At 44.0% G+C, this 25,922-nt stretch overlaps 2 protein-coding genes across 3 annotated transcripts in view; both read right to left on the reverse strand.

Annotated features, from left to right (window-relative positions):
- Positions 1-25,922, reverse strand: part of CCDC134 (coiled-coil domain containing 134) — a 103,826-nt gene that overhangs the window by 18,966 nt on the left and 58,938 nt on the right. The gene's annotated exons all lie outside the window — the stretch shown is intronic.
- Positions 1-25,922, reverse strand: part of MEI1 (meiotic double-stranded break formation protein 1) — a 38,032-nt gene that overhangs the window by 10,846 nt on the left and 1,264 nt on the right. For both annotated transcript variants that reach the window (XM_064420084.1, XM_064420085.1), the window contains 20 exons: positions 24,274-24,324; positions 22,396-22,469; positions 21,547-21,652; positions 20,818-21,021; positions 19,500-19,630; positions 18,873-18,987; positions 17,963-18,079; positions 17,350-17,449; positions 14,715-14,849; positions 14,055-14,169; positions 12,399-12,517; positions 11,202-11,343; positions 9,701-9,812; positions 8,990-9,050; positions 7,695-7,792; positions 6,819-6,993; positions 6,569-6,716; positions 5,736-6,008; positions 2,534-2,699; positions 451-555 (listed from right to left, as the gene is read on the reverse strand). In XM_064420084.1, coding sequence (XP_064276154.1) covers positions 451-555; positions 2,534-2,699; positions 5,736-6,008; positions 6,569-6,716; positions 6,819-6,993; positions 7,695-7,792; positions 8,990-9,050; positions 9,701-9,812; positions 11,202-11,343; positions 12,399-12,517; positions 14,055-14,169; positions 14,715-14,849; positions 17,350-17,449; positions 17,963-18,079; positions 18,873-18,987; positions 19,500-19,630; positions 20,818-21,021; positions 21,547-21,652; positions 22,396-22,469; positions 24,274-24,324 — 2,547 coding nt within the window. The remainder of the gene's footprint in view (positions 1-450; positions 556-2,533; positions 2,700-5,735; positions 6,009-6,568; positions 6,717-6,818; positions 6,994-7,694; positions 7,793-8,989; positions 9,051-9,700; positions 9,813-11,201; positions 11,344-12,398; positions 12,518-14,054; positions 14,170-14,714; positions 14,850-17,349; positions 17,450-17,962; positions 18,080-18,872; positions 18,988-19,499; positions 19,631-20,817; positions 21,022-21,546; positions 21,653-22,395; positions 22,470-24,273; positions 24,325-25,922) is intronic.

Genomic DNA, 25,922 nt, shown 5'->3' on the forward strand with positions numbered 1-25,922 from the left:
GATTCACATTCCAAGGAAAGCCCAGCTTCACTAGATTGCTGGTTCCTGATAGCTGATTAACAGGAATGATCGTGCCTGAACCCCACCAGACTGTTACAGCAAGGATGGACAGGAATGATTCAGGAAGCACAGCAGCCATGCAGTCATGTGCCAAACCAGAGACAGTCACTGACCCTGAAATCATGTCATGGTCAAGGGAATACTTTAGCCACCTTGTGAGGTTTCAGACAAAACATTTATTGTAAAAGCAAGAGGAAGAGAACCTGGGTCTTGTTAACTGAATTAGTTACTACAACTCTTTACAATGCTCTGGCTATGAAAGCATCTCAAAGCAACCATTACTATAATGCAAGGACAATCTTCTCTCAAAGGACAAGGAGCAAGCCCCTAATCATCATATGGAACAATTAACAAACACTTCCCTGGGAGAAGATGGATGCACATACTCACCCTGGTGAAGCAGCTTGAAGTCTGTGCTGTCCAGCTCCCTTATGCCTTTGCTCCGCAGCTGCACCAGGAAAAGAAGGCTCAGCAAAACAGGCAGGTTCCTGTTAGCTAAGAAGGGCACAGACAGCTTAGCTTGTCAGGGAACTCCAAACTGTTGTACCTTAAAAGTGTGCCAGGAATTGTTAATTTTCTGGCTCTGGAATAAGGACACACACACACGGCCCCAACTTTATTCTCATCTCTACAGTCCCCTCTGGATCAGGTCCCCTTTCTGTCACTCTGGCTTGGCCTGAGTCACACCTGAATCCTGCCAACACCATGTCAGGAGCAACTAAAGAAGGGGGGAAAAAGAGGCTAGGGTCATTCACACCCATCACGAGCTATGTAGCAAGCATGTTCCTCACACTTTGAAACTGATACTACTAATAAGCTAGAAGTCATCAGCCCTTTCTAGACTGCTGCCTTCCTGCCCACTTGACCATCACTGTTACTTCTGACAGCAGCCCAGCTGCACAGCATTTGTTCTCCTCCATCTTGTGAGAATCCCATCCCACAAGGAAGGGCAGAGACCTCACACATCAAGCCTGTAGGTAAGGAAAATGGGGCTACTTAGACCACCAACCCCACAGAGCAATCTTCTCCCTACTATTCACTTTTTTGCAGTGCTGTAAACAGGTTAAGATTTTGTACTGTATACAGCCATATGTACAGCAAGCAACCAGTGAACCTCCAGTGAACATTTTCACAAAGGCACGTGAGTTTTCAGTTTTGAGGAGGAAACATTTATGGGTGTCTTTAATATTAACATATTCCTGATGGAGTCCAACTGTTGGGCCTCCTTCTTGTCTAAAAGCAGGCTACTTTTGAATAGGGATGCAGATCCCCTGGACTGAAGTGCCCCAGGCCTCACAGAGATGCCTGTGTGCTGGGAGACAGGGAAGCCTGTCTCCAGAGTACATCTGGTGTTTGACTTTCTGGATGGGTTGCCAGGACATCACTTAACAAGTTCAAGATGCAACACAAAGAAGAGCTACACCTATTAGCAGCAGCAGAAGGGCTCAAATCATGCAAAAGCTCCTATAGCTCAGTGTCCTACCTCCATCACCAGTGGTTTGGAGGAATAGGTCTGACTCCCTACAGGAAATGGATACTTTGCCTCCCCACAGCTCCTCGCATCCTTAGATCAGTGACAGAGGGACATACAAGTTCAAATGTGCACAACTCCAAACAAGATCAGACCTAGCAGATCTCGTAGCCTCATGCTCTACCACGCTCCTGCTTTCAATGCCCCTCCTCCAGTCTATTGACTTTGTTGGAGATAAGGTAAAAAACTTTCCTTCTTGTTGTCTCCATCCCAACTGCTGTACAACAAAACACTTTAAACAGAGCAAAGCTGTTAAAAGCATCAGTGGCTCCCTCAGGAAGAAGTAAAAGTTGTGCTAACTCTCTATCCTGAAGGAGCCAAGGACATCCTAGCACTGCTCCCTCTTTCAGTTCAAGCTCACAGACTTGTTTGCATAGCACCTTTCTTAGTGGGACAACAGTTCCAACATCACAGGGCTAGTAAGGAAAGCAGGGATTTCCCCCAGTCACAGCCTTGCTCCCTATGAGAGACTTAACAGAGTTATAAGATCTGGTGATACCACAGTGCCTGTTTGGGGACCAATAGCATGAATGATTCAGTCCTTGCTCCTGGTTTCTTGTCCTGGGAACTGTGTATACTCAGGCACACCCAGCTGTTTTGCACAAAGAAGAGGTAAAAAGGAGGATGGATGTTTTTCAGCCACCACCTGAGCCCCTATTCAAGCAGGAAGATTTACCAGCACAGCTCTCCATTTTGAACATTGACAGCAGTATACAAGAACCTTGCCTTGGTTTAACAATCACAGTTTGAAGCCAGAACAACCTAAGTTAGAAAAAAGGCTCTCACTTCAAAATGAATCTCTGAAAAAGGAAACTAAATTACTACAGTTCTATCCAAAAATTTACTGAAGCTACATCAGCAGTTCAAAACCATTTTATACCAGACTGTGTCCCTATAACTAGTTGATCTTACAGCAAGACCAAGTCATAGAGGTGGGGTCACCTTGTAGGGTGGCTGAGCTGCTCTCTACCAGAAGCTGCTGCAGAATCTGTAAAAATCGGCTCCGAAGGAGGTCACAGACAAGGACATCCTCATTTCTTTCCAGGAAGGTCCTTAGAGTCATCAACACCTTCCAAGCCACTTCCACAGAGCTTGAGCAGACTAGGTCCTGCAAAGGAAGAAACAAACACATTACCTTTTTACCCTGATTAGGCAGAAGTCACCACTATTTAATACCATTATGTTAATCTGGTGCCTTGGGAAACAGCCTAATAAAGCACCATTAAGATTAAGTATGTCCTGATTAAATAGAGAACTGAATAAAGCAGAAGGACTCATGTCTGTTAGGTACCTCTATGTAACATCCCATTTAAAAATAATTTGGCTCTGTAAGTGTAAGAGTAACAGATTTAAGGTCACAGTTTTAGACAAGTGAGACCTAAACAGGAGAACAGAATCTCTGGCACCTCTGTTCTCCTTGTTCTTTTGAAAAATCAGCTTCCATATTAAAGATGCTTGCCTAAAATCAAGCGTATGTGTCTGTCCATAGTTCCTAACTTTCAAAAGGCTGGCAGCCTTGTATGTGCAGTAGTAACATAACTAAACTGCATGAAACATATGTAAGCTGGGCAAGCAATCAATCACAGGAAAGGAGAGAGTCATGTATACACAGCTCTCAAACCTGCCTCTTGACTACAGGGCTTTGTCTGGAGTCTCTGAGCTGAATCCCACAGCCAGCAGGCTTAATTTGGGCATAGTCTTCATGTTGAGGCACATAACATTAAATTCACTTGCACAGCATGTACAGAGGCAGTTGTACAAATATCAGACTGAAAATTCCTGGTAGTGCTGATATAATATGACCATCTCAACATATATTAGGTCAGCACTACCTTTCCTCTCTTCCTCCAGTAGTCCTGGCTACTGCATTGCAATGGTAAAGTTGAACAGGTAAATAAGAAACTGGTCTCAGCAACTGAGCCCACAGCCTGCCTGCACAGCTTGCTGCCTCCCCCAGCTGCCTTCCCCTATCACACAGCAGTAATGCATCCAGACTTGACTGGAAAATGGCTGTGGGACCCCGTACCCAAGGAAAGCAGAAAAGGAAAGAACAGGCTGGCTGTGCCAGAAAGAGCTCTCTAGTTCTGAGCTGAATTCCTGCCTCTAGCAGAGACTTTCACAAATAAAGGGCAGGGAGATGTCTGCTCAATCATCTCTGCTGACACAGATCTGCTTCATATGACATTCAGGAATGCAATCTAACATCTCAGTTCTCTGAGAGAGCACCTCAGACCTGGAGCATAGAAAAGACAAGTGGGACAGTGTGTCATCATGACTACATTCACCCCCAGATGAACACACAGAGCACAAAATGACAAGAACCAATGGCCACAGCCTTTCTGGTCCTGGCAAATGCACCACTGTGTTAATCGGTTCCTTCCTACCCAGAAGCTCAAGGTCTCAGATGAAGTCACTAACCATCTGTTATATCTAATCCAGGCAATTATTTAAAACAGATAAGCAAAGAAGTCATCCTTGGAAGGACATTCATTTTTGTTTCACTGTACCATGCAAAGGCCTTTCCACCCCACTAGTGCATTCTGAGGCTTAGGTTATTCATCTCATAAGTTTTCTTCACATCTGACAGTATATTCATCCCTGCATATTGCACTGTTTTATTAGTCCATCTAAATTCAGATTGATTATGCTCTTCCACAACTGAAAGGTGAATTGTCAAAGCCTGTGACTTATTACACCTCACTTTAAAGACTGGAACAGAGCTAAATGAATGTATTTTTCCAAGAGCATATGGCAAGGCAGAAAAGAGAAAGCAGAAATGTTGTACCATTCAGGGAAGGGAGACACTGTTTAGGTTTTGCTTATTGACAGAGCTGCTTCAGTTTATGGAGTGATAAATTCCAGAACTACTGCCAGGTAGTTCTGCCAGGTAACAGTGTGGACAAGCCCCATGGGACACTTCACCTCCTTAATTTGTCCTGATATGTAAACTCATTGCTCACTTTTACCAATGCTCTGCAATGGTATCAAATGCCTGGATGTTGTTACCTACTCTGCAATATCATCCCAACTGTGAAAGAAGTGCCCTACGTGAGAGCCCTCCTGGCAGTCATCCCAGTAACATCAGATACTAAAATTTAGCCATAGCCTCTAAGATCAGACCAAACATGTTCTGTAATGCCCAGTAGATGCCCACTCAGAGTCAAGCCTTGCTTCCTCCTACTTCTTTACCATCTGCTGATACAGGGTTTGCTTTCTCAATGATAGCTAGTTTTACTTTCTCTAACAGACTGAAGAAGAAATATCATAGCTCTTAGCTTTTGCCCTTACAGGCAAATCTCATGTTTTTTCTGTGGAAAAGTTAGCAAATATTTACTATGTGACTGGCTCAACAGTCATGGGACAAGAGGCCACTGGTGGGGAGGGGTGACAAGAAGGTGAGAAAAGTGGGAGAAAAGGCCTCTAAGCAGCCATCAGGACACGACTGTGACATGATTACATGGGTTAATAGAGATCATTACATCAGCTAAAGGCAAACACACCAGCCTGCTACTTCAAGGCCCCTTTCTCTCCTGAACTGATTAATTTTCCCTGTCACAAGACTTTTATTTTATCTTTTAAGAGCAATAAAACATGTTATTTGCAGTCGTGAAAACTCAAGAGTACTTCAAAATTCTCTGACAAGAGTCTCCAGTTAAAATGAGACAAAATGAAAACCTCAAACAGATAGCTGTGCCCTCAAGACCTGTTCTCTGCACACTGCTTTTTCAAAGTTCTTGTTCATTATACCCTTCTCATCTGTGAGTAGCAAAGCTTTGCTCCCAAATTTGCAAAAAAGCTTCTTCAAAGGCTGGCACTGAAGAATCTGAAGTGCCCAGCTGTGTATCTGGGTAGAGGAAGGAATGGGATTTTTCATGACATCAGCATAACTCTTCAGATCCCTGCCCAGCCAACTCTCAGAGGGTCCCTTCCTGTCACAGTAGATGGATGACAGAGGAAATGATAACACACATACAAGGTTCCATTTTCCACATAAGGCTTCCCTGGCAGGTGGAAGTCTGTGTATACACACATGGCCCCTTCTACCAAAATCCTTGGTTTCATAACATCACTAAAAGCTTTAAGAACCAAAAAGCCCCCCAAAATCAGGGCCAAGACAGCAGCCCGTCCTTTGAAAGCCACATACCAGTAAAATAAGCAAAATGCTGGAATTGCTCTTCAGAATGGGAAGCAATGGGTTAGCACTGTTCAGCTGATCAGATGAGCCAAAATCAGCTTCTTCAACCTCAGTCTGCTTACAGTCTTCCCAGGAAAACCAGAGCTGCAGAACTTGGTGTCCAAATCTCCCCATGAGTTCAGGGTAGCGCAGGAAGAATTTCAGCAGGAGAGGACAATGGACATAGACCAAGCTCAGATCTGGAAAATTATCCAGGATCCTTCTTATGGTAGACAAAGACCTCTGGTAAAGAGGGAAAGGAGAAGTGAGATAGAGAACAAAATAATCACTAATACTGAATATAAAGCATCTGAAGTGATGAGACTTTACTGCAAGAAACAGTCACACTGCCTTTTCAGCAGACAATCAAACACATCAGTTAAACATCATTTTGTGAAGTCCATTTGCATCACAAAAGCTAAGAAACCTGTAGGCTTTATACAGAGCTCAAAGCTGTGCAGCAGCAAAAAGCCATATGGGAACACTAGAAAGCCTGCTGCAGAGGCTGGAGATGTGTTTGGGAGACCAAGCCATGAAATTCATTATATTCTGTATGTGAATTCACAGCCTATCCAACGCAGTTACACTTCCCACACATACACAAGTTTATTCTGTCATATCTATATTCCCCTGTGTATTTTCATAGTTCATTTTCCAGAGTGTAGATGCACTGCACAATCTTCACTCATTCACTGCTCACCACCTATGCCAAAATACCTTCTACAAGTAGGTTGATGTGAGTGGGGAGAAACCTTAGTTTCAATAAAAAGGCTTAAAGAGGTAGGAATGAAATCTTCTCTTACCACGTCCAGGGCTTTGCCTTTGTCCTGACAGACAGCAAGGAGGTAAAGTGCAGCTCTGAGTATGTGTGGAGGGGGACAGTCTCCATGGTCTTGTGCTGACAGGAGAAAATTTCTTACAGCTAGAAATAATTCTGCATCTGGAACAAACCTGCATTGAAGGAGATTGGAGTGGAAACAGTAACAACAGATATGCTTTACCCACCAAACCATGGTATGTAATGGCCACTTGCTTTGTTTAGTCTTGGCTCACCTGTCCCCGAAGGTGTAGGCAAAGTACAAGAGTAGCACAAAGGAGTGCTGCTGGCTGCAAAGAGACTGATCCAAAAAGAAAGGCTCAGGGGTTTCAGAAAGCAGGAGAAGGCTTTCAGCAATGGTGTAGTTTAACTGAGGCAGACCCTTCTGCAGCAGCTCAGACATCTCCTGCTCTAGAAATAAAAACATAAGCAGGCAGGAAATGATAAGCAATGTCTATGGATCAACCCCACAGTCTGCATACACCAAGCACACCTCTGGGATTTGGCATCAATAGTGGTGTGAGACCTGATTTAACAGAACTGGCTTTAAGGATGAAAAGACACTTTAAGGATGAAAAAACATAATCTGTTTGAGATTCTGAGCCCTTTGCTGATGCTGCCTGTATGGTGACCAACCACTGCTAATGGGAAAAGTGTCTTTTCTGATGTAGAAACTTTCATCTCATTTGTTTGGGACTTATCTATTATGAAAAGTTACAGTACACACAGGAAAGCTTTACAGAGTATGCCAGAAGGAAAAAATTACCTTAATCTGCAGATGCCACTTGACTGTGGCAAGTAATTTTGTTTCAATTAAGCATGCACAGCTGTGCTAATAAATGCCCCCATGTAAAGATAACCATAGGCAGATGAAATGCATTCTTTCAGGTAGGGTTCCAAACTCTTCAAAAGGCATTTTCTGAGTGTTTTCTGTGTTGGTCCTTGCTGGACCAGATTAAAAACAAGCTGGGGAAAATAAATCTCTCAATCAAGCTTTGTGTGTCCTCCCTTCTCCTTTGTCCTTTTCTATATTTTTTTTCACCTGTTGCCTAAACAGAGTGTGGCAGGGCCTCAAACTAAATGAAACAATTTTTCACTTTCCCCACACTTGCCCTCCTGAGAAGAAGTTCTTGTCTTCTCTGTGGCTGAGTAAAGGTTCAGGCATAAGCTGCAGAGGAAGCTGGAACAGGTGTGATTCAGGACAGGATTACTGTGAAGAAGAGCAGAAAAAGACAGTAAAAGAGGCTAGAAATATCCTCTTCCTACTTCTGATATCACACACTGCCAGAATCTCATTTTACTGAATGATCACATACAAGCACCTGCCCATCACAAGACTCTAGGAGCCAACCTAGGCTTCCAGGAAAATTATGAGTTCCCAATGGACTGTCAGCTCACAGATGTGGTGGGTGTGTGCAGGCACAACAGTGAACATGCTCATACTTTGGGCCAACTTTGTGGATACAGGGGGGTACTCACAACCATCACACCCTGCCTACACGGGGAGTCCTGTAAGGACCCCCAACACTGCAGAGAATGGGAGGTGTTTAAGGGTAACTCCCAACACATGATTCCACTGGCAAACAACACTTAAATTTTTTAGCATTGACATTGTCAAGGATAAACACCGAAGAATGCCGAAATATTAACTAAAAGGGTGAGAACAGCTATTTATAGGTGTTTCTCTCTCTCCAACCATTTCCTTGCAGAACAGACATCTGTAACACACCACCCTTGGCACAGCACAGTGCTCTATTCAGAAACCTAGATCACTTCCACCACACACCATTCACAGGCACAAATGCCCCCACTTGAAGCTCCACACTAGTAAACTGGACTAGAAATGCTGTGTGTTTTGTTTACTTTTTAAATGAGGTACAGTCACAGGAAAGAGGAGGTAAAACATCTCTGCAGACCCACAGAGAGTCTCCCCAAACACTCCTCAACCTAGAAATCATAGCCTCTACTACAGGAGATCTTTTGCAATGCTTGCTACTGTAGTTATTCTCCTTCCCCCCATTTCTAATATCACACCACGAGGAACAGCAACAGTGGTAGTAAATGGTTAGGAAGCCAGAGCTCAGATGGAACTGATGCTACTGATACTTCTCTGCAGAACACCCACTGATCTGGCTACTCCAAAGTCAGGCTGCTTTAAGTCTATCTGTGCAACTCACAACAGAGCACAGAATTCTCACAATGCCATGTAAATCCATCCCCCTACCAAACTGCTTCTCCCACATCAAGCTCTTCCACTGTCAGTAACCATTTACATTTTTCAGTAAGACACAACCATTCTTGAGTCTTTCAGCCTCTCATCTTGCCTAATCAGGAGTATTAGATAAGGCATGATCTACGTTCCCATCTGGAAATTTTTGGCTCACTTACAATGCACACATCACAATACCTCTGTACAGAGCAAAATCTGGCCTTCAGCTCCAGTGTCAGGCGGATGAAGGACGAGGATGCTAGACAGAAAGTGAGGCAGAGATGTCAAAGGAGCACAGAACATGTATGATAAGAAAAAGAGTAGGCAGGTCCCATAACCACCCCCACACATCTCCATACAAGCCTGGTGAAGAGGGCAGGCCATCTCAGTAAGAATACATGTATTAGGCTGCCTCTTAGGAAGTAAACTACTCCAAATTTGGGTGTGAGGACAGTATCTGAGATTCATTTTTTTTCTCAGGAGAAGTGAAGATTTGCCTGTTTCACATGTTTAGAACAGAGGAATTCTCTGTATCACCTCTCTGATGTGTGAATAAGGCATACAGAGACTAAACTAGGATTTCTACACAGTAAAATCCCACCAACAATTCCAGCGTAATCCCTGTCTACAGGAACAGCCAATTCAATTCTGAATTATTCCAGAGGGAAGGATAAAGCTGACATGACATTCTTATCTAAAATAAAACCTGTCCCATCATCATTGCTAGACCAAATAACTTTTCCATCCTGCTGAACATGACTATGCACTCTATCCTTACTCATATAAACTTGTAATAGAATCCTCCACATAAAGTCTCAATGTTAGGCTCATTGCCTCAGTAATATGCAGTAGCAGCAAGTTCCACCAGTTAAGAGCACAGAGGGCATGATTCCCACAACATCCTCATACCCAGCTTCTTGGAGAACTTATTCCTCATGCTTGGCACCACTGTGAAGAGGGTAGTGAGTGTTGAGATGAAAACCTCCGTCACTGATGGGCTGACAGCCCTTTCCAGATAGCTCTGTGGAAAGACAAATACACAGGTGCACAAGGTGCTATAAACACTGAAGGCAGCTTCCTTCCTTCCTCCTGCCTGCCCAGAAAGTCAGGTTTCTAAATCCAAACAAATGGGGTAGCAGTTCTTTTAGCAAAATGCCTGGCAGCAGAGCAGGCTCACAGAGCACTCTGAACACAACTAACACTCCCCCTGGCAGTGCTGTGAGCTGTGCTGGTAACTCTGCCAGGCATCCCACCAGACAAGAAACTTCTCCTGGATTCCAGCAGGCAACAGTTAAACCTTAATGCACAGTGGCTGTCACTACTGCCCACACTGCCCTGGAAGTTGCTGCTCTCACAGTTCAGATGGCTAATTCTCCTGTACAACATAGGATATATGTTTAAGTGCAGCTGACCTCAGCAACACTTAACACCTGTGCTTCAGTGTTTCACTGAGCAGTGGCAAACACAGGCATTTGAGCTCTCTACACAATCCAGCCCTGAACTGTTTAGAAGAGAATGACTCAACTCACTCTTGTTGAAGGTCACTGAACAATTTTCTCACAGTCCATTAATTTTTACCCAAGTTCAATGAGCAAGAAACAGCACACTGACTCCAGCTTTGCCAAACTGGACATGCACTGCACCCTCCTGTCAGGGAGGAGAACAGCAGTGCCACTGCAGCTGCCTACCAAAAAACTGGTTAAGAAAACACCAACCAAAACATCTCCAAGCTCCTAACAACTGCAAGAATCCATACAACTGTTCCCGTCACAAAGCACAAACAAACTTTACTAAATGTTAGGAACCACAACGAAAGTCCCATTGTTTTGACAGTTCTGCTTGAAGTGTCCTAAGGACTGGCCTGTATGGAGCACTAAAGCACTCATGAGTCTCCACAGCTACTTTTTAAATCATGTCACAGCCTACTGAGGCACAATGCTTAATACTGCCCATGCAGACTGGGCAGCCCCATCAGTACCTTCTGGGAAGAAGCATAGAAATTAAATTGCAGGTGCAAACCATGGCAGCTGTCTGGGACACAGTCAAGTTTTGAAAAAGTGACAGAAGGGGAAACAACAGTTCAGGCACACTTCATTTTCTGACACATCCAGAGCTGCAATGGATCCCACAGCATGGTAGGTAGGCTATGGGATTGCACAGTCTGAAGAAAGACATTGACATCCACGTGGAAACTCTATGAATTTCTGCACCTTCTGAGAGCATACACTACCTTTTGCATGAACTATGTAATTCCATACTTGGCTGTGGAAAAGTGGCAAATGCCACAGTTGTTCTCAGTTGACTTGACATGCCCTCTTCCCCAAAAACACATTTGTGCAACCCACTCTTGGTGCTTGAAAGCACCTTTCCAGGTACCCATGGAACAGACCAAGTTCAAAAGAAATCCTACCATGACCATGGGGATGCAGAGGCTGTCACAAATCCTCAACAGGAACTCAGAGAAGTTGCTTAGTGTGTCTTTGCTCTCAGAGTTGGGGGCAGTGAAAGCATTCTCCTGGGCCATGAAGTCACCCTGGAATTCCACTGCTAACCTACAAACACACAGTGGATAACAGAGGAAAGAGGAAATCTCCTCACTCTGTAAAGGAAGCCAGGAGATACTACATTTTAATCACAATTTTCACCATAAAGGACCCACAAACACTCAGTGGGTTGGAAACAGAGGAATCTGGCAATCACACTCAGTTACCTCTTGAGTGAAGCTATTAAAAGTCATCAAGGTTTCACAACAGTACACATTGGGAAAGGAAGACTTAGTTTCTGTGAAGAAAGCATGTGCTGTGAGAAACTCTGGTGTGGCAAGACTGTTTTCAGCCATACCAGAATGCACAATACAGCAAACCTTGTGAAAATTAGCAAATTAGCCAAGGGACCATTTAGCTGATATAAAATCCATGACAGAACCTGAGTGTCCTCTAACATGACCCTGAGACTCTGGGTCGGTGCAGAAAGCATGTCTGATTCTGACTGAATTATCTCAGCCAACCCACATGATGCAAGGCAAAAACTAATTTGGCCAGACCACCCTAAAAGCTGATCCTGATTCATCCTGATTCATATTCAAACTCATCTACCACCGTCTGATGTGCAGCTAGGGTTGGCAAATAGCTCTGATCCAGCAAAAGAGGCAAAGCTGGTCCCCATAAACCCACTTGCAGTAACAGGTGACAGACACAAGCAAATCCAAGGCCAGCATCTGGAGCAGATTTACATTTGTTAAATGGTTAATCCCCCCTGGCAGTGAAACCACATAGCACAGGAATCTGGTTTCACACATACCTTCCAATAGTTCTTACATTATCAGCAGTTTTGGTGAATTTTCAAGCAGTCTCTCAAAGCCCAAAGACATGAAATAAACTGATAGGTCCCAGGCAAATTTCATGGGAGACATATTCAGGTGTCACAAAATTTTCACTATTAAAACATACCCCTGACTTTGCTGTTTCACTGACCAATGCTATGCACTGAATTCACCTGTGATATTTCTGTGGTGGGGCTGGGTGGAGGAACAAAATCACAAGAACAGAAGAGTGGACAGACATGGAAACACACCACCCACCCGCACACCTTCCTGACTTGTCCTCACCTGCAAGCATTTCTGAAACTTTCCAGGGTATTGAGCAAGAACTGACCCTGTCTCTGAGGAACTCTACCAAGATTTCTGTTTGCCGAGTGACTCTGAGACACTGAGAACAGGAGATCACCCTGTTAAAGGAGAGAAGTCTTTAAAATCTTACATCCACTTTCAGAAAAAAATAGCTTTCTCCTCTGACACCAGCAGCAGGAGGATCAACAGATTTCATTTCACTCCTTCACACAACAATGTTTTTTACTACTGTGCTTTCCCCAGAGAGGGCAGAGTTAAACACCTTGTGTGCTCTTCCTAGGGAGGACAGAGTTACAGAGCTATTAATTCTGCACTGCCCTGTCTTTACAGCCTGTATTACCATTATTTGTTCTAATCTGAGTTTTAAGCATTTCAGCTAATGGAGCTTTAAATCCTTCTGAGAAAACTTTGTACTTTTTAAAATTTTCTTTCTTTCAAATACTCTTCAGACAACACAGAATAGTTCTTCTCCTTGCTTAGCAATGAAATCTTAGAAGTTCTTCTACTTTGGCTCAGAGTTTTAAGCAGCTATCCATGTACTAATTCTTGTTCCCACACAGCATCCCACTGAGTTAAGCCTGAAGCCAACTGAAGCATCAGAGTTAATCATTTGCTCAAAGTGGGAACAACTTGGAATTCAAAATCTGCCTTTAAGCCTTAACAGGTGGTGGTGGTCTTCTCCATAATACCAGAGGAGGGCACAGCTATACACTGGTGCCTGGCAGTTCAGAACTCATTCTCCATTTCATGCTGAGATATCTTGGCAGAGGTATCACCTTCTCCGAATTTCTCCCTTTAAATACAGCCTGCATATCCTCACTATCTAATTTCCTTCCTGTGAAGCTCCTAATTCTGAAAGGGACACCTAGCTTTGTGTGTGTGTGGAAACTGACTGGCCAACATCTGCCTATGGGACAGAAAGCACTTCTGCCTTCTTCAGGCAGAGAAGGCCAATATCTGGTACCACAGAACTTGGGTCTAAAAATAGTTCATGATGAATTTGGAGCTCTGCTATTCCTTTGAGTATTGAGGTGTTCTTCCCACTACTGGCACGAAATCTAAACCTACATGGCCCTAAGATTACAGCAAGAAGGCTCAGCCCTTTTCTTTTCATTAGCCATCTGCACCTGGGGCTCTTCTCAGAAGTGCAGAGGTCCCAGCAGCACACCACACTAACTACAGATGCCAGGAACAGGAAAGAAACTATTTATAGTTCAAATAGTGGCTAACAACTCCCTTGCTGAGGGATCACAGTGCATATATGATGACACTTGATCTGAACAAGAAATGTTCATTGCAGAAAAAATAGATTGACCAAAGCAGCCTACAAGGTGAGGGTGGGAAGATGGGGAAGTTCAAATGGCTTTGGAGTACTGGAGACATAAAGAGAGCAGCATGCTCAAGTAGTGCCCCACAGAACTTCACTGATTTAGAAGGATATCATTCACCAGCATTCATCTTCATCTGCATCAAAGTCTGGTACCATCTCAAGGCAAGAGGATCAGAAGAAATAGCAGAGAAGCAAACAGCCACAGGGGATGTAAGCAAGGGGATGGAACATATATAAAACATCAACATAGGAAGACCATTCCTGTCCTGCTCAGTCCTACCAACAAGCAACAGCTTCTGACTTACTGCATGCCTCTTACTACTCTGTGGTGGGGAAAGGTCAGCACATCGCTTCAGCACTGCCTCCAGAAGCTTCTGCAGTTCTTCATACGGGACTGGAGGGGAGCTCAGATGGTCTTTCCTTAACAAGTGAAGACAAAGACAAGATGCACAGTCCCTGCAGGGGACATTTCCACTAAGAAGGCAACACCATCAGAAATAACTGCTCTTCTGATGGAAATATGCCACTGCCACTTCTCTCCAGCAAAGCATAGTAAGGTTACAATATCTGAATAGTGCCTTCACCCACACATAAGCCCAAACACACCCTCAGTGCTCTCTCTGCTCCCACTTCAGTCAGGAAGCCCATGACTGTCCAGAGTCTTATGTTTATTATTCTTATCCATCTGGATGGGGCACAGAGTGACAAAGCCACAGCAGCTGCTGTACAAGCCTGCCTGGAACACGAGGTCCTTGCTGCAATGACTTGCTGCCTGCCACAGCTTCATTGCTCTGGCAGCTTTCCTGAGGTGGGTGGGAAGCTGGCTCTGCTGCACCCACGCCTGCCTCAGCCACAAGTCCCACTGCAGAGCACGTTCACCCACACAGCCACAGGGGAACTGCAAAGCCCAGGATGGTATCAACAGATCTATCTGAAGAAATGTCTGCAAATACATTCCTGCCTACCTCAGGAAAGCAGCCACAGCTTTCACAGCCTCCACTGCCACCTCCAGCACTGGGCAGTTCACTGTCTCCATCAAAACATCAATGGCTTCTATGCATACACCTCGGTTTGTGAACAATTTGATTTCCACTGGTTGCCTGTGAAGACAAAACAAAATAAGCAAGGAGAATGCTGTCAGAGTTAGGTAACTGCAGTGCCCTTCCCTCATTTCAGCAAATGGACAGCAGAGCCGTGAGATTGCAGCCATGTTTTTTCAGTATTGAGAGCCAGTTGCCCTCAAGGAGGTATTCTCACACTTGAGCAGGTAGAGGGTTTGCTATAAAGAGGAAATTTCAGCCAGTCTAAAGCACTGCCATGATAAAACATCCACAGCCTGGATAACTGTGTGACTACTCCAGAACACAGTCATGAAAAGCACAAGAAAAACAAGCTTTGCAAAATATAGTGATCTCTGTGCCTAAGACTCTATGTTCAGGCCATCTGCTCTGGCATTTGTGAGTTCATCTAGGAACTTATATTTTTAAGTATACAAGCAAACATCACCATCCTAGAGGATAATGACATGAGAATAGCTCCTCTCACTGCCTTCCTAATGCCAGATGCTGCCAGGGCAGGAACCTTCACAAACTTGAAAAGTAAACAGGAAAATAAACACAATCCAATTTCTTTGACAATTCTTCTCAACAGTGAGCATTTTGGTCATCTGTGGCCCAACACCTCTGAGCATTCAGCATGAGAGCATGGAGGGACAACAGGCCATTAATCCCATTATTGGAGAGAGCTGTGTAAATGGCAGACTGCTCATTTGGCTCCTGGCAAGTCAGGTACAGTTAGAAGGGCAGGGGGAAGACAGGCAGTTACATGCAGACAAGAGGCACAAACAGCCTGCCAGAGGGTCCCTCCAAAGTGAAGCAAGAAAAGCAGCACAGCATGACAGGAGCCAGATTTGGGAGCCAAAACTATTCCCTATTATTCAATTTTCACAGTCCTGCCTGACTGAAGAAATCCAGGAGCACATGGTCTCATGCACAAATGGGAAAGCAAAGTGAACTTCAATGGAAATTACACTAGCAGCCCAGTTACATGGCAAAAAAGGAACAGAGGGAGAACCACTCTTTTTAGTCACTCAGTGGGATGGAACCCAGCTTCACAGCCACCTCACATTCTGCTGTGAGAAAAAGCTGTGAGGTGGGCATGGCAAGGAAAAGGACTTGTGGAACTCAGGCATCAGGAGTGATGCAAGTGATGCACTGAACTTCCAAGCTGCTTCTACTCACACTGGGTAATTCTATTAATTATCTGTATTCTATTAATTCTATTAATCCTCTGTATTTTCTTTCTTTAATCACTGACTTTCTGAAGTAAAACACATCAGGAAGAAAAAAGTCTTCACTGACTCATGCAGGGAAGAAGGGATGGAGGAGTCTTGCTGACTCATTCAAGATGCACAAACCCACTTTCAAGATGGTGCACTGTGATATCTTCGGGGCCTGGGGGGAAAGTGTGAAGGGCAGCACTCTTGCAGCTTTCTGCAACCTCTCATCTTTGGGCCCCAAACTGCACCTGCCACTTTGATTATGCTGGGAGAGAGAAGGATCACTCCAGGGAGAGCTGCCCAACACTCCTGACATACTGCCAAGGGGAGCAGCACATCCTGCGTGGACCTCACCAGAATGTGTGGCTCACTTACACAAGAGAATCCAGCTGCAAGCTAAAACCAGGACAAGAGGTTCCAGCACAAGATCCCTTTCCCACTATGAGATAATTTTAAATAAAACGTGATTTCTAAGGCAAAGCTCAGAGAAACAGAATGGGTGTACGAGAAAATCAGAGCAACTGCACAGAGTGTTCTCTTTGTTGTACAAGCATAAATACTGTAATTAGTGTTCCCCATATCCTGGTTTCTCTTTTTGACAGATCCCACACTGGCATCACCACACTGTTCTAGCACTGTTGCTTTTTCTTCTCCTTTTTACCCTGCTACTTGTTACAAAATTGACTATGACATTTCCAAAATTCTGCTCAAGGGCTCTCTTGGGGGATCTAAGTGGCAAAAACGAGACTCTGTCACTAGCATGACAGGATAGGAACAAGATCATAAAGGCAAGAACAGGAAGCACAGAAGAAAAACAAGCCAGTGTATATTATTTCTTAGCAGAAAACAAGAGGAAAAAAGTGACAGAAGACATTAATATTTCAGCCTAGAATTTGTTTTTGCAGTTTGAATTTAGCTCAGATGATGAGAGAAGACCAGAGGCCATGGAATTTGCATGCTTTGTTTTGTCACAGAGGCACACTTAGCAGGAGCTGGCCTGCTCACATATGCCTGGACTTTCCTGGCCTTCTCTCCTGCTCTGTGTACAGCTGAAAAGAGATTTCACCTCCCTGATGGGCAAGGAAGCAGGAAGAAGATTTAGTGGTGCATGTAAGCACAAAGAGGACAAGCTGGGAGGTTTGGAAACAACCATCAGGCCCTTCTTTGCCAAGAATAAAGGAGATAAGATTGTTCAGCGCCATCTTTTAAACACAAAAACTCTTGTGTATAGATATCTGGTTTTGGAAGAAAATCTTAAAAGCAAAAGTCTCCATTTTGGGGTACCAAACTCTGCCTGCAAGCCTGACAGGGCACTCCCTTACCGTTTCAGTATTTCTGTGAAGAGCAGGAGCCCTTGTTTGTGCAACTCCACATTGTTCAGCAGCAGGACACCTTGGAGACTCCTCACCAGAGATTCAATGCCTGTACATGTTCAAAAGAAGTCACAGAGAGGCTTTTAACATTCCAGATTCCAGAATGGAAGCAAAATTAATTTTTAAAAGAAAGAAAGATTTGAACAATTGTTCTTCTGAGCTACTGACAGAAACAGCTGTCCAGAATTGTTGAGTGTTCACTCAGCTCCCTCATAACACCTCAACCTTCACTGCTGGAGATAAGTCTTAAAGAACAGAAGGACTTTAACAATTCTTCCTAAATCTACTCTTGGCATACCCACAGAAAGACTTAATAGTAACTCAGAGAGTGTCAATCATGATAACTGGTTATTATAATGAATTAGTGCTTATCAGAAACTCATTACAGCAATGACACTATAAATTCAAGCTATGTCGGACATCACAAACATGTCTGATAGGTACTTATTTTCAGTCCTTTATCCATCCTGACTGGAAACTGTGATTGTGTGTAAAGTGCTGGAATTCAGCTAGAGGCACAAGAATTACTGCAGTCACTCTGCCAGAAAGGTTGATGACTCACCATAGACAGTGTGACACTTGGAGAAGAAAAGGCGCTCTTCAGTCAGGAGGAGCAGGCAGCAGTACACTGACCAGATGAGGATTTCACTTTTGCACAAGAGACACTCAAAGAGGAACTCTGCAAACACACACACAAACAAGGTCACCCTGGTAAGGAGCAGGCTGCTCACAACATGGCACAGCTGCTCCTAGAACAGAGCAGAGGAAGGAGGAGGAAATGAGGAAACATAGCAACAGCCACAGGGAGAACGGCTGTACCATGAAATGGCAGGAATGGAGAACACAGTAGATGCTCAGGGGTATGCTAGTCTTCAAAAAGAGGTGACTGGAGAGCAGAGACCCATGGGCAGGCATCTTCCCAGCAAAAACTCAGTGAGAATGAGCTGAATTGTGGATCTAGCCTTTGGCACAAATGAAAAGCCACAAAGCAAGCTTTATCACAGATGCAGTGACCTTTTTTTCCTCATGACTTTTACATCTCCCAAAGAATTTATATCATGAAAGTATTTCTGTCTTTTGGGATTACAGAGAAATAATAAACCATCTCCCATAGCAGCATTCTAAAACTAAATCCTAGATTAAAATCTGAGCAAACTTACAATATTTAGTGGAATGAGATGGAACCCAGTTTGCCTAAACTTGTATCTAAGGTCCTGCAAGAAGGACCTTGACCTCAAGTACTTGGTCAAATTTTCTCAGTGGAAACTCCATTCTGCCTGGTGACACCTGCTTCTAAACTTTCAGCTGAAAACATACTTTCCCCTTCTACTCCTAAAATCACCTGGTATAAAATGGCCACCACATTATGGCACCAGTGGATTTCATGGAGCCAGCCTGATTCCTAAACCAAACAGCCAGGGGCAGCTTTGATGCTGGGGAATGAACAATAAGATGCTACTGCATTTGTTCACCTGGAACATCTGCATGGATAAAAGCAGGAGCATATCTGCTAGGAGAGTGAACCAGCACTGCAGCCATACAGTGAGAACTCGCTGCCTGTAACATCTCATCTCTGGTCAACAAGAGCTGTTGGGAAGCAAAAGGAGAAAGGAGAAAGGAAGTCAGTTATGCAGCTGTCAGTTGGAAACAGTTTGTTCTACTTTTTAAAATTTAAAACATAAATTAAAGTCTCTCTTTTGGCATTTATTTCACAGATTAAACCTGCTAAGGTAAGATAAAACACTGAACTAAAGAGACTCAAAAAAGCACATGAGAACTACAACAGAGTAGATCATGAGTAAGAATAGCTCTGCCCCCAGGCTTAGTCATGCTGGTGCTGCATGTGCTGTATCAGACCTCAAGTGTAAATGAGTAAGATCAGCTAAGGCCAGGAGTAAAATTTTCCCCATTCCAGGATGCAGGAATGAACAAGAAGGTGATAAACAGAGGTATCCCCATTTCTCAGTGCAGCCTCTATTGCTGCTGCGGGTAACAGAACTCTCTGATTTTTTATATATACAGTGCCTTAGATAAAGGTTCATTACAGGCCAGCAAATTATTTATGGGTACCAACAATTCACTACTACTTCAGCAATCACCTTTTTGAGAACAAGTGGCAGTGGATTTTCCCCTTCTAAAAAGTCAGGGTTCTCAGTCTCCTCCTCTGTCTTTGCATTATTCATAAGAATAGACACAAAATGGTCAGATTTCAGCAGCTCCTTTAGCAAACCTGCAAAAGGAAGAGCAAGAATGAGCACCATACTGAGCAGCACAGTGAGGATTATATTAACACACAAGTATTTACAGACTAAGACTTGTTGCCAACTTCCTCCCCTCTACTGGAGGGCCTCACCTCCAATTTAGGGAGCTTCTTCTCACTGTGTCCCCAGATACTGCCATGACCCTCATGTCTTGCAACCCCTTGTTGCTGATATTTTTGCTGGTCTGATCTGCTCTCTGTTCCTTCTCAGAGTCACATATGTACAGGGGTGCAACCCAGGAGCTCCCTACTTGTATTATCTTCTGTTAGTAACCACACCTTCAACTGTTTCTTGGGAGAGCTCTTGACTTGCATTCTTCTCCAAGTAGTCAGTTACCCCCAATGACAAGACATTTTCCCTAGAACACTTCCCAGAGAACAGCATTTATCTTCCCCTTTTATTTCCACAGGCTCTTACAGAAACAGCTGTGTTCAGCTAAAGGATACCCACACTCCAAAAAACTCCCTCAGTATTAACAGTATAGATCACTGCTACAGGTAATGATCAGTACACATCAGTACAAATTCACAGGGGCATCATCTGAGCTACAGAATTCTACTTTCAAAGGAATCATAATCTATTTCTAGTAGTTGAGTAGATAAGCTGAGGAGCAATCCAGTTTCTGCTTGCCTCCTTCTAGAAAAATTAATTCCCTGGATGGTTTACAAACAAGCAATGTCAGAAAGGCTGAAATTGTGCTCCCCAGCAACAGCTGAAACATGCAGTTGGAAGGATAACTGCAAGAAAGTGCCACTTCCACATTAGCTCTATATCTAATTAACATGATGCCCCACATCTAAAGACTGTATTTTTTACATCCCACTCCATCCCACTGCTCTACAAAAGCCACCTGCCCATGCACAGCATTTGCATTCAGACATTTTGAGGGATGATGAGGCCAGAGCACAAGCTCTGAAGAGACTGAAGATTAGTGCTGGGCAAATGTGAGGCATCAGGGAACACAGGGGCCTGGGGGTGCTCATCAGCAGGTCTGGGCCACTTCATTGGAGTAACAGAAAGGACTGATGACTTTGGACAAGCAGCATAAAGATCCTCTATGGAACAACCCACATTACAGCATCTAAATCAGCCAAGGATTTCCTCCTCATTCTAAGTCTTCCCTTGCACTTTGCAGTTTCTCTCAGCAATGCCTTACCCAAGCAATTAACCTGCAGCTCCTTTGTCTGTGCACACCCCAGAGTATTCAAGAAGACACCACACAGCCTTTCTTCAAAGTGTCCTGAGAGCCGTTCTGTGCCAACAGGAGAGGAGTACAGCTTGCCATACAAGTAGCAGACAGCAGCTTTTATACCTTCATTTGGGTATGTCAAGCCCATCAGCAGATGATCCACTAAATTATCTAGTATGAGGAACAGGAACAGCAAAACATTCACTGACATTTTAAAAGCACCAACCAATTTCCCTTGAAAACTTGCAAAAGCCTACTGGCCAGACTGGTGTATGCAGGTTAATGAATGCCACAACCAGCTGATGTGCTCAGCACCATCTGTCCCTCTGAGCAGAGGTGCAGTAATGAACAGCTAGCAAAGATCCACCATCCCAGCTCCCTCCACAAACAGTTCAGCTTGCTCACCAGACCCCCAAGCACTGGATCAAGATTAAAAAAAACCCCTAAATGTATGTTCCCTGTGAGACAGACCCAAAACCCCAGTTTGCAGAGGCTGCTTTTGCCTGGCTGAAAGCATGATAACAAGCTGCTATGAAGGTTCTGACCTGTATCCCAGGAGGCCTGAATGCCTCTCTGGTTTCTGGACAGGCTTCTTGGTGACCTTCATTAACTCATCTTGGGGACAGGGGAGTGCATGCATGGGTGAGTACTAGGGATGTGAATACCACCCTTGCTGGGACATAACATACTACTCACTGTGCTTTACCACCAGTATTTCAGCAAAGCCTGGAATGGCATCTGCCAGCTTGCCCAAGAGAGAAAATGTGGGCAGGCTGCTTCTCATGGTAGCTGCTTTGCACAGCTGCAGAGGAGACAGAGAAGGAAAACGTTTCACTGATGAGGACACAGTCCAAAGGCAGAAATGCACCCAAACCAGGACGTTCTCAGTGATGCATAATATTCCAGAACAGGATCTTTTCCAAAGATCCTCTTCACCACTTGGGATAAAACACAGGAAAATCCTAAATACCACACTGTCTCTAAAATGTCTTTAAATGAATTCAAGGAATTGCTTTTCCTCTTTGCCCCCTCCACCTCTTACACGAGCAGATTAATATCTCACCACTTTTGCTACTTCCCTTTTTCTGTATCCCATGAGACCATCATAAACTTAGGAGCAGAGTGAGAGCCCATAGCACAGGTTGGGAAAGCTCCTCATATAACTGAACAGTGAAGTAGGAAAAGAAGTATCTGAGGAAACCACGTAGCTTCATAAGAGTATCATGAAGCCCTATGGCTGCAAGGCATCATGAGAACAATATAAAAACTCCATGGCAGACAGTAGCACTGCCAATGTCACAGCTGGGGAACTGGCATTAGGACAGCCTAGGTCAGATGGGAGGGGGTTTTGAGCAAGCTGGTCTAGTGAAAGATGTCCCTGCCCGTGCCAGGAGGGTTGGAATTAAATGATTTTTAAAGTTCCTTCCAACCCAAACCATTCTATGATTCTGTGGTCCCACTGCTACATCCCAGTCTTGCAGGGCCACTCATTCCTCAACCTCTGAAAGACTGGAAGGAAAGGGAAGAGAACTCATCTTCACTGACCTCCTTCTGACTTTCATCCAAAATGCAGTATAAGTACTGTTCTGACTTCAGCTCCACAACAAGCCTCACCAGAACTAGGCAGAAAAAACAGGATCAGTAATACACACACAAGAGCACTCACAATCCATCTTCCATGGGGCTTTAGCAGAGCAGTGAGCAAAGAGCTTAGAAATGAAATGAGCACAGATGTGCTGAGAGAGCAGGGTTACAGCAGCATTCCCAGCACTATTACTTCTGATAGCCCAGCTCAAGCTCTCTGAGGCATCATTCCAGCAGTCCTGCTTCAGCTGCACTACAAAACATGCATGGAAATGAGCTGCAGGCAACAAACTGAGCCTCAGGACAGCAAGTAAACATAAGGAATCAGGAAAGGAAGGGGGAAAAAACCTAGCTTAAAAGCTTAAAAAATTATGGTAATTGAATAGACCAGGCTTCCTACTGTGTGAAAACTGGCCTTTAAAAATGTATCCTTCCAGAGAAAACATCAGAACTGAAACTGCTGAGGATCCTTAGATTCACACTCAGAGCTCCTCCTACAGCTGCTACCGTCCCTAATGTAAGTGAAGTCTGTCAGCCATTCCTCCCCACTGCAGATTTCCCACACACCTTACCAGAAAGCAAGGTGCCAGTCACCAGAGTGATGCTGGTCACCTCCTCAGCCCCCAGCAAGTGCTGTTATTATTGAAAGAACTCTGCCAGCTCTGTACTAATAGGAGGAATCAGCAAAAAATTATGTTTTCCAGGCAGTGGCAACACATCACCTGGGGTTTCCCTAACCAAATCACAAGAGAGTTGCCTGATGCTGGCAGGCTGCCTGTGCCTCCACACATATACCAACAGGCCAGTTGCAGCAAGCAAAGTTCCTCCTCCAGTACTTCTAGAACTGGCACCTGAATGTTCAGCCAATAAAATTTTGGCAAGAGCCCCATTACTGAGACACTGCACACATTTCTACACAGGGTTTGGTAAGGCTGTCTTGGATGTAGCTTGCTGTCATGGCATGACTCATTTGGAAAACCTACACTTTTGACTGGTATCCTAGGAAAGCATTCTAAAAAGAAATACCAGAGACTTTTGGGCTCACCATTTCTTGGTATATCCAAGGCAATGCTAGAGCTGCTTCAGCTGCAGAGCTACACATCTCAGCAGAAGCATGTTTGAGACAGGTGATTTATAGATGGTTTAATAGCCCTTTCTTGCCCCAAACTGTCAGAAATTTTAAACACTTTCAAGACTTAGGCAACACTAATTTAAAATTGCTCTGTTAGAGAGCATCCATCTCTCAACAGACTGGTAACATACAGAAGGACGTCTCCACTTTTCAACCCCATTTCAAGCAAGTGTCTGGAAACGAAAATCCCTCTGGAAGAAGTTTGTAATAGTTCTTTCATGGCTGGTCATGAAATGCATCATTGCACTGCTGGTATCTCTAGACTCAGCAAAGGTGCCCAGGGTTAACTGGACTGCAGAGATTCCTTTGTCAGCCCTGCAGACATTTCCTTCAGTTTTCAAATAAGGGACTGCTCACAAAGAGGAATCTACAGCCTGTACAGAAAGCAGCAGATCCCACAGACTTCCATTTGCTTTGACAATTTGGTCAGGTCCAATTATGCCAAAGTTGAGGCACTGTTACCCATCTGATATTAAACTCATGACACGCACAGAACCTGTGAGAGAAATGCTAAATATTTTTTTAAAATGCATGCACTCCCCTGCCCCCCAATATTGGAGCAAGCCACTCATTTTTGTTGCATGGATATTGATGGTCTTCCCCACTGAAGCTGTGTCACAGCTGAGCATGTCACTATAGGTGTCACACCAGACAGACTGTCCCCTTCACAAACTGCCAGTGATTGAGATGTGGCATTTGTCTCTCACCTTCAACTAAGAGGTTCAGGGCACTGCTGTCTTCCACAGAATGCAACATCCCTACAAGACAAACCACAACAGGTCATGGAACTCATTCCTGCTTCTGATCACCAGTGCTGTAATTCCTTCTTGTAAAAAGGAGATGAATTTTTTCTTCAGAACTGTTGTGTTTTCCCTGCTTCACCTAACACCTAACACCTGACTCTGTCAGACAAGGGTGGATATCTCCAGGAGTATGGCAAAAGGTGTCTCCATGAGCAGAACACAGGCATATGAGACACTCAGTTCTCTTGCAAATTTTTTGTGTGCTTTATAGTTGAAGTCAATGGCTCCACCTATGCCAGGGAATATGTAACTGCTGCCACCACCACATCTCACTGTGTGTATCCAGTATTACACATCTGAAACAACACCCCAGAATGACAGAAGTGGGTTTTGTGCTTTGTGTCCTCCATTCTTACCAGTTACTATGAACAGTCTTCTCCCTCCTCAGTACTGAAAACCTTGAAACCAAACCTGAACACCAGGTTTAAATCATCCAGAAACCATTCCAACATTAAATTCAACCTGAAGGCATCATTTCACAAGTTAATTTCACAATGAGAGCAAAAGACTGGACATATCAAAATAAACCACTGTCTCACTCTACTACAGCCCAGCAGTCAAGAAACTCCACCTCCCAGCCCCTTCCAACCTACAGCATCAGGGATATGGTTCAGACCCCACTTCTGCCACACTAAATCACTTGTTTCAATACATCCAGTCTAACTACCTGAAGGCTCCATGATGTCTCAGAATTTTGACCAACTAAAGCAATGTTATGACAGGTGAAGAAATTACTTATTTTATGCCTCATCTGCCCAATCCTAAGTAATTCTTTAGAAAAGATTTGTATACAGCATTATTGAACATTACAGTATTAGCTGCATTAAATTCAGGCTTATCTGAAACACACCACCTCATACGTAACACTCCACACTCCACCTCTCTTAACCCTCTTTTTTCTGCCTGTGCTTATTCCAATATTCTCTCTCAAAATGTATTTTCTTGAATTCACTATTAATACTTCCTTCACAGCACTGCTCAAACTTCTGGGGAGGTCCCCCTTACACTCTTGCACCAAATGATCCTGGGGTTTAATTGGCCACAATCACCACTTTTTCCACTACTCTGAAGGATTATGTGTGCACACACCATTTTAAAAAATGGTGCAATTAAAAGAATAAAAACTGCATAAAGTTCTGTTTCGAATAAAGCTGCTTCCAAAATGTGCCAAACACAATTTATGGGCAATCAACTGTTTGAACAATTCAGTGTGTCAAGGCAGGGATAGGGTCTTGTAGGGTCTTGTTCTTTTCCCCAAAGAACAAGAATTATCTGTGATGTGCAAATAAGATGGTGGAATTGAACGAATCTGGTATATCTGCACTTGGAAGGCACTCTTATTTCTACCTTCCACTTTTCCCTTCCTGCCTCGCTGTTTCTTCATTTAGACCATTATTTCTTCTCCATCAAGATTTTAGATGTTTCAAAGACATTTCCCTGCTATGCAAACAGAAACCATTAAGAGAAGTTCAAGATCACAGAGACTTACTGGAAAGACACTTTCTGACATCCTGCTGAACACTATTTTGCTGAGGCTGACTCACCAGAAAGCA

The sequence above is a fragment of the Passer domesticus genome, chromosome 5 (genome assembly GCF_036417665.1).
Source record: "Passer domesticus isolate bPasDom1 chromosome 5, bPasDom1.hap1, whole genome shotgun sequence".
Lineage (NCBI taxonomy): Eukaryota > Metazoa > Chordata > Aves > Passeriformes > Passeridae > Passer > Passer domesticus.